This window comes from Hordeum vulgare, chromosome 5H, assembly GCF_904849725.1.
Source record: "Hordeum vulgare subsp. vulgare chromosome 5H, MorexV3_pseudomolecules_assembly, whole genome shotgun sequence".
Classification (NCBI taxonomy): domain Eukaryota; kingdom Viridiplantae; phylum Streptophyta; class Magnoliopsida; order Poales; family Poaceae; genus Hordeum; species Hordeum vulgare.
This window is the reverse complement of record NC_058522.1, coordinates 332,565,916-332,574,674: the sequence shown is the minus strand read 5'-3', so window position 1 is coordinate 332,574,674 and position 8,759 is coordinate 332,565,916. Positions and strand designations below refer to the sequence as shown.

Here is an 8,759-nt window from a genome sequence, read left to right as displayed (position 1 = left end):
CAAATGCATAGGATAAATTTTTTGATGAAATTCCGATTTCAATCGGTTGTAAATGCATAGGATAAAACTTTTGATGAAATTCCAATTTCAATCATTTGTAATTCTAAACCACAAACTTCATCTACATAGATTAGATGCAAGTCGGGATGTGATGTTCCATCTCGTGTAAAAGGATTAGCCAACAGTTTCTCTAGCATTCCCGAAGGAATTTCATAACAAATAATTTCAGTAGGTGCAACAGGTTGAGGAGCAACTCCTTGTGCTTCCGTTCAAGGTGAAGATATGTAACGCCCCGGACACACCCACCGGCGGTCGTTCCTCCTGGCAGGATCTGGACTGGCCTCACATATTAATACTAGTCTTTTCTACGCACTTTGTCCTCACTCATGCGCACCCGGGATCAACTTCCCGGTCGGTCACTCATCCTAGAACTACTCCAAGCTGAGCACGCTTAACCTGGGAGTTCTGTTCGAATGGGCTCCCGGAAAAGAAGGAATTCCTTATTGATATGAGTAGTCTATCATCCCTAATAAGCGAGGCTATCACATACACCACCACTTAGAGGAACCGACGTCCTCGTCGGGCCACAGGAGCGTTCCCTCTTGGCACAAACGTATGTGCATCCACTCCAGTACATGTGCCATGTCGTGTGCCACGACGGGTCACAAACGTCATGAACAACATGACTGCGCACCTGTCCGCAAACATCCGTGTAACCGCGAGGGTCGGCTCTGATACCAAACTTGTAAACGCCCCGGACACACCCGCCGGCGGTCGTTACTCCTGGCAGGATATAGACTGGCCTCACATATCAATACTAGTCTTTTCTGCGCACTTTGTCCTCACTCATGCGCACCCGGGATCAACTTTCCGGTCGGTCACCATCCTAGAACTACTCCAAGCTGAGCACGCTTAACCTAGGAGTTTTGTTCGAATGGGCTCCCGGAAAAGAAGGAATTCCTTATTGATATGAGTAGTCTATCATCCCTAATAAGCCAAGCTATCACAAGATACCCCGAACAAGCTCCTCAAAGGATTAGTTTCCATAGTGACAAGTGACAATAAATTTCAGCACACTATATAAATATTTCCTTACCAAATTCCACTTACCAAAGGCGCTTCACTCCCCGGCAACAACGCCAAAAAAAGAGTCTTGATGACCCACAAGTGTAGGGGATCTTTCATAGTCCTTTCGATAAGTAGGAGTGTCGAACCCAACAAGGAGCAGAAGGGTCTCACAAGTGGTTTTCAGCAAGGTATTCTCTGCAAGCACTGAAATTATCGGTAACAGATAGTTGTGTGATAAGATGATTCGTAGCAAGTAGCAAGTAACAATAGTAACAAAGGTGCAGCAAAGTGGCCCAATCCCTTTTGTAGCAAGGGACAAGGCTGGACAAACTCTTATAGGAGGTAAAGCGCTCCCGAGGACACATGGGAATTTCTGTCAAGCTAGTTTTCATCATGTTCATATGATTCGCGTTCGCTACTTTGATAGTTTGATATGTGGGTGGACCGGTGCTTGGGTGCTGCCATTACTTGGACAAACATCCCACTTATGATTAAACCCTCTCGTAAGCATCCACAACTACGAAAGAAGAATTAAGACAAAATCTAACCATAGCATTAAATTAGTGGATCCAAATCAGCCCCTTACGAAGCAACGCATAAACTAGGGTTTAAGCTTCTGTCACTCTAGCAACCCATCATCTACTTATTACTTCCCAATGCCTTCCTCTAGGCCCAAACAATGGTGACGTGTTATGTAGTCGACGTTCACATAACACCACTAGAGGAGAGACAACATACAACACATCAAAATATCGAACAGAGACAAATTCACATGACTACTTATAGCAAGACTTATCCCATGTCCTCGGGAACAAAAGTGACTACTCACAAAGCATAATTATGTTCATGACCAGAGAGGTATCGAATAGCATCAAGGATCTGAACATATAATCTTCCACCGAGTAATCCAACTAGCATCAACTACAAAGAGTAATTAACACTACTAGCAACCTTACAAGTACCAATCGGAGTCGCGAGACAGAGATTGGTCACAAGAGATGAACTAGGGTTTGGAGATGAGATGGTGCTAATGAAGATGTTGATGGTGATGAGTCCCCTCCGATGAGGGGAGTGTTGGTGATGACGATGGCGATTATTTCCCCCTCCGGGAGTGAAGTTTCCCCGGCAGGACGGCCCTGCCCGAGCTCTAGATTGGTTCTGCTCAAGTTCCGCCTCGTGGTGGCGGAGATTCCTCCTGAAAGCCTCCTCCTAATTTTTTCTGGAACGAAACCCTCCTTATAGCAAAATATGGGAGCCAGAGGGGCAACAGGGGGCCCACAAGCCCCCTAGGAGCGACCAGGGGGTAGGCCACGCCTAGCAGGCTTGTGGCCTCCTGGTGGCTCCCCTTTGGAACTTCTTCTACCCAGTATTTTTTATAAAATCCAAAATAATTCCTCGTTGATTTTCACGGCTTTTCAGACCAGAATTCCAGCTGCCGGCATTCTCCCTCTTTATGTAAACCTTGTAAAATAAGAGAGTAAAGGCATAAGTATTGTACCGTGAAGTGTAATCACAGCCATAAAGCGATAAATATCAACATAAAAGCATGATGCGAAATGGACGTATCAGTAGCATGGTGGTGGTATATGGCAGCAATAAAAGATGGCGTGGTGGCGGCGTGACAACCTATGAACAAAACTCAAAACTTTAAGTACTAGACACTAAGACCAGCAACTTGACACGACGATGTAACCGCAAATTTAACAAAGCAAAATACTGAAAAGTCTATGCGAAGGCTGAGATTGGTTCGGATATGATGATCTAACCCTAATTTTTTTTTGTCTTTTCCGTGGACTATAGGTATGAATAACTGATGTGATCTAACTACGAAAAACTGGTAAAATCTCACCAAGCAACCTGGAAATCTGATACCACTTGATAGAGGCAAAGTTGTCCCTGTCTTTCGATGAGATGGTGGTTATCGTTTTTGATGGAGTAGACTTTGACGATCCGACTACGAACGTGTGAGGACGTCGCACCTTAGCAATTGCTAAACCAACTCCGAGAGGTTATTGACCACGCCGGAGCACGATCAACCTGACCACGAGGGTTTGTTTCTTGCACGCAAACGAAGAACACGCAAGAACCTAAGATTGCAATCTGGATATTGCGAATATAAGAGGAAAACTTTATTGATGAAAGTGGGGTTCTGTGACGCCTTCGTCTGGTCGTGGAACACAGACGAAGAACGCGAAGTTGCATCTATGGCGAACTTGTAATCTAAACAAAAACCAAGTATAAACGGCTCCCTAATGGCTGTATATATGGGGAATAGAGGAGGAATTTGGTGACCCCTTGGAGGAGGGGTCCGAACCGACCCTAACTCAGTTTCCCCACACATACGGACTCTAAAATAGCCTATAATATGGTATTTCGAAATTACATGGGCCTGACCCAATAATAAGGTGGCACAACACCTATAATAGCCTATGGACGAAATTTATAAAGTGGCATCTTGAATAATTCATTCAACCTTTCATGCCCTTCTTATGGTGGCTTCAAAGTGCGAAAATCACTATCGAAAGCTCCATTGTTCCTTCCCACGCATGCACTTCTTTTCCATGCTTGATCCCGCTCCAACGGATATCCTTCTTGTTCATGCTAGGTCCTTCATTCATAAGTACAACAAAATGATCTAACTTAGGCAGCATCATATGTTCATGAACATTACAAGAATTTCCAGGAAACGTAAGTACATGGTAATTCAATTGTCGTGCGCGACTTCTATTAACTGGTCCAATATGTATAGCAGCTGGGGTTGTGGGTGTCTACAAGGCACAATTCCTTGGCATGACCTTCTCCTCCGTGGACCAACTGGTGTGGAAGGCTTGGGCACCGCCAAAGGTCAAGTTTTTCGCATGGTTGTCTACTCAAGATCGTATCTAGACCGCTGATAGATTGGACAAGCGGTGTGGGTTTTGCCCCCTTTGCAAGCATGTCCAAAAGTGCGACACACACCTCTTTTTCAAGTGTCTATACACTTTGAGGCTTTGGGGTCTGGTCATCAAGAAGCTAAAAAATTTGGACATCACATCTTGGCACTTAAAGAACGCGGTAAAGAATTGGTGGGAAGTCATGCCGGCGCAAGCATCAATCAAGGAAGGCCATGACTTCATTTACTATGCTTATGTCATGGACCATATGGAACGAAAGGAATGCATGGGTCTTCCGTAATAAGAGCGCGCCGCCAACCATTTTGCTCAACATCACGACGGAGGTAAAACTTTAGATCGCTGCCGGGGCAAAAAAACCGGGGTCACTTGTTTTTCGAGAATAATAATTCATGCCTTTACTTTTTTTAATCAATAGATGAAGCAAATGTTTTACCTTTGTTTTTTTTTTTTTAAACTTCCGCGAAACTACTTGTGTCAGTTTCATATGTTTATGAAGAATGATGTTGGCTGACAGTAACATCTTAGAACCCCGTAGGCGCGTGGGCCTAGTAACGTCGACTAAACCAGATTATTTCATTCTAGTCCATTCAAGACGTCTGGATCCAGAATGTCCATCCTGGAAGGACCCATTCCAGTCAAGTTGTTCAAGAAGGGACCGGTCCAGAATGGTCTAGAACGTCCATCCAGTTGCAACTAAGCCGGCGGCTATGCAGTTGGAGGCAGCCGGTTTCCCTGTTACCGCTTTTTTCTTTTTCTTTTTTGCGATCCCCTGTTACCGCTTTGTTTTCGTCTAGCTCCTGTTTCTTTGCATCAGTTGCGTGCGTTGACAAGCATCCGTCACCTTTTGTCAATCTATCTACTTGTTCGTGAACCTTTCTTTGCCAGCCGACAGGTCTCGATGCATGATTCTCTTGGTTAAGCCCGGTCAGTCACGTATAATTGTTCTGTTAGAGCATCTACAGTTGAAACTTAAAAATCTGATTCCTCAAATGTCCGTTGACGCATACGGTTAGTAACCGAACGTGTTATCTATTTGTCCATCCACGCAGTCATATTTTTATTTTATTTTATATGTCCGGTCACTTGCATGTGATCGATGGAAAGGACGGGAGAGAAAAAAGAATGAATAAAAAAAGATAAAGTTGATCCGAGATAGAGTCGTGTTCTATGTGTCGAACTGACCGGACGTTCCCGGACGCGTTCGCGAGCCCTCATATCTTCCTCATATTTGAGATGGATACGAGGGTTTGCGAACAATCCAGGCATATAGGATGATACGAGGGATCCGGTTAGATCATTTTTTTCCTTCACTCTTCTATCCGATCACTGATCGGACTCATCCGCGGACGTATGAGGAGTCATTTATGGGATCCAACTGTAGATGCTCTTACTCCTATACTCTGATATTCGTGAAGGTAGTAAGAAGCGTTGACTCTGTATCCTGTCGTCGGCAATATATGGTCAACGACGCCCAAGAACGACTGAGCATATGGGAACCACTGTGTTCCTTCTTCCTTCTTGCACATCAAGGCACCCTTTCCCTCGTTTTCTCTACATAAGGAAGTCAGTTGCAAAGGTCCCCGCTGAATCTACTTTCATTCAGCTTTGCTAATTGTCTTAAATCTTTGAAAGCATCACCTAAGGTTTCACACTTACAACTTGGCCAAGGTCGTAAAAACGGAATCGAGCGTTGGACTTTTCTTCTTTGACGTGTGATATACGGTTGGCACTCAGATGGTTTTTAAGTTCTCACAAGATCTATTTTATGAGAAATTCAAAGTAGCAACGTGTATGCATGTAAACCGTTAAATCATTCTTTCACGCTTGGGTCTGTAAGTGATGGCTTTAAAACAGAATCCCACATTGACATGTCTTTTACTAAATGTGCTAGTTATCGACTAGGCGAGATGGAGAAGGTGAATAGGTGATTTTTAGAAAAATCTTTAAAACAAACAATGTCTTCAAAGATGCGAAAGCTAAACATGATTTAAATAAAGCGTAACATGAATAGAGCTACACTTTGACATGCCACAAAGGATGAACTAACATAAATGATAAGCATAGACATCATGCATACTAGGCCAACCGACATAAATGATGTCTAACATAAATGATGTCTAACATAAATGATAAACATAAACATGAATAGAGCTACACTTGGCCAACCGACACGTATCCTAACGGTCAGATTTCAAACACACGTGATAGCTTTTCTATTGGGTTGCAAGCAAAGATGACTCAACCAACTTTGGAAGAGATTTTCTCTTATTGTCTTCACTAGAACACTTGGATTTTGGGCCGAGCATCACTTCGGTTTCTGACTTCATTTTACATCGACCACACTTAACAGTACAATGTTTTGCCTAAAAAATTGTACAGTGGTTCCTGTGACTCGGGAAAGAATAAAATGACACTATCAATAGTGAAAGTCTTCCCGCTCCATTGTCTTCAAACGGATGTTTTCGCACAGCACTGTTGTCTTTAACGTCTTCAGACATTTATAGGGGTCGTCTTCAACGATTAAACCGAATCTTTAGGGGATTCTATATGTGTTATTCTGTGTACTCTTATAAGCACATTAGTCCCTCAATCAAGCTTGTATTCAATGCTTCAAAATTAACAATAGATGGCACTAAATGAACTTACAAGCACCAGTTGCCAGATTATGTCATCACAATTGCCATCTTTAAGTGGGAACATTTGTCACATAGTTTGTGTAAAGTTACCGCCTTACCGGACAATTAGGTATGCCTTTAAACAATGCAATGTTATTTTGAGTCGAAGAGTGAATATTCGAGTGTTAACAATTAGTAAGGAGAGATATCAACCCACACAAGTACATGACGCACGTCTTTTGGTCGAGTATACGGGCAGCCATCAATCTGACAACTAAATAGCTAATAACATGGTAAGTAAGTGATAGTAATGTGGTATGATCCCTAAAAAATCAGATCATAGCTGACATAGGCTTTAGTTTCAAAGATCTCACTCTGACGAAGATACCGGTGAAAGCGGACCGTCAATTTGGTTAATGGTTTGAGATATAACTTTTATAAAAGATAGTACTTTAAAGATTTTTTTGATAATGTCGTGCCCATGTGTCATTGTTGTATGCAAAGGAGAAAAGAAAATTGAGCCACCCCATGATAAGGCCAACATGCGGCGCCAATATTCTTTTAACATTTATTCAGAATAGAATGTCAACAAGAGAGTTTAGCATTTGTTTAAAATGATTACGAACAAGATTTTATCAACAAACTACAGGTCAAATAGTGAGAGGTTTGTTTACGACATAACACCCACAACTTTTCTACATGATCAAAATTGAAAAGAGAAAGAAGAAGAAAATGAAACTTAAGCATCACACCCAAGCCCCAACATACAATTGAACAACCGCAATCACATGTCAAAAGAAAAAAAAAGCGAACGAATGAAATGGAACCAACCATCCTTTACAAATTGGCCATCATCATGACCCTGAACTCGTCGAAGGAGAGGACGCCGTCGCCGTTGAGGTCAAACCTGCAGATCATGGCCCTGCACTCCTCCAGCCCCATTTTCTCGGACCCCAGCAGCTTGCCCAGCATCCGCCTGAGGCTCGCCGGCGTGATCCTGGCGCGCTCGTCGCCGCCCTCCGTGGCGTACATCGCGAACGCCTCCCTCAGGCACCGCCGCCTCACCTCCTCCTCGTCGTCGGCTCCGGCCGCCCCAGCGTCGTCCCCGGTGGCGCCGAGGCCGAGCCGGGAGAACTCCTCCTGGTCGAGCAGCCCGTCGCCGTCGGCGTCCACCGTGGCCAGGATCGCCGCGGCCTCCTCCTCGGACACCTCCTCGCCCAGCGCCGCCGTCATGGAGCCGCGCAGCTCGGCGGCCGACACCTTGCCGTCGCCGTCCTTGTCGAAGGCGGCGAACACCGACGACGCCTGCACCACGGCATCGGCCACCATCCGTGAACGCACAATCTTGCTCGCTGCTGCCGCCGCCAGCTTCTCTGTACTGCAACCTCGACGTGCTTTGCTGGTGAACCGCTCACAGCCTTACGTGGATCTCACAACCTTTACGTGGATTATTGCCTTGACGGACATGCTGTGGCGCCTGGTTGTTGGTGCTATATATACTGAATTACTGGTACGGGCCATGTACGGGTCAAATGGTTCAGGCTTAGAACCTTCTCCATGACCGTGGCAACGCGTCAGCAACGCTATCAGCCTATCAGGTTCTGTGGATATATATATACGCGTAAAATAAAATAGGTTTCTGCGTGCGCCGCGATGCTTGGTGCGTCGTCCACTCCCGGTGCATTAATTAATCTCTACTATTAAAGGGTTATGTCGTCGTGATGGTTCAACGAGAGCGATGGTTCGACCTCTCGATCCCACCTCCCCACTTCCTCCCGCTAGCATTTTCATCGATTTTTTTCATCCCTTCATAAACCAGGCGAGTAAATAATCACACCAAACGGTTCATTACAAAAAAAACCGTTCGTTCCCACGTGCGATCGCCCTCTCCCATCCAAACCCGTCAAAACGCAACAACAAAAAACGCACAACCCTCGAACGCACCTGCTTCCCCCCACGCTCTCACGATCCCCCCGACGGGAACCCTAGCCGCCGCCACGCGCAGCCACCGTCGTGGCCTCCACTCCACCGCCGGCGCCGCCTCCACCGCCGGCGCCACCTCCCCTCCTTTCCCCTTCTCCCGCCGGCGACGAGCCCCTAGCTATCTAGCTCGGACCAGTCCGGCTGCGAGAGGCCACCGGCGGCATGGCTGCGTGCAATGCGAGCGCTCTACTCGGATCTG

At 45.4% G+C, this 8,759-nt stretch overlaps 1 protein-coding gene across 1 annotated transcript; it reads right to left on the bottom strand.

Annotated features, from left to right (window-relative positions):
- Positions 1–7,160: 7,160 nt before the first annotated feature.
- Positions 7,161–8,133, bottom strand: LOC123397638 (probable calcium-binding protein CML25/26). The gene has a single exon (XM_045092174.1). It carries the CDS (start codon positions 7,904–7,906, stop codon positions 7,415–7,417), a length of 492 nt encoding a protein of 163 aa, XP_044948109.1. The 5' UTR covers positions 7,907–8,133; the 3' UTR covers positions 7,161–7,414.
- Positions 8,134–8,759: the final 626 nt, after the last annotated feature.

Excerpts from the sequence above, each read along its gene's own strand:
- LOC123397638 (XM_045092174.1), bottom strand. The coding sequence starts at position 7,906 with ATGGTGGCCGATGCCGTGGTGCAGGCGTCGTCGGTGTTCGCCGCCTTC.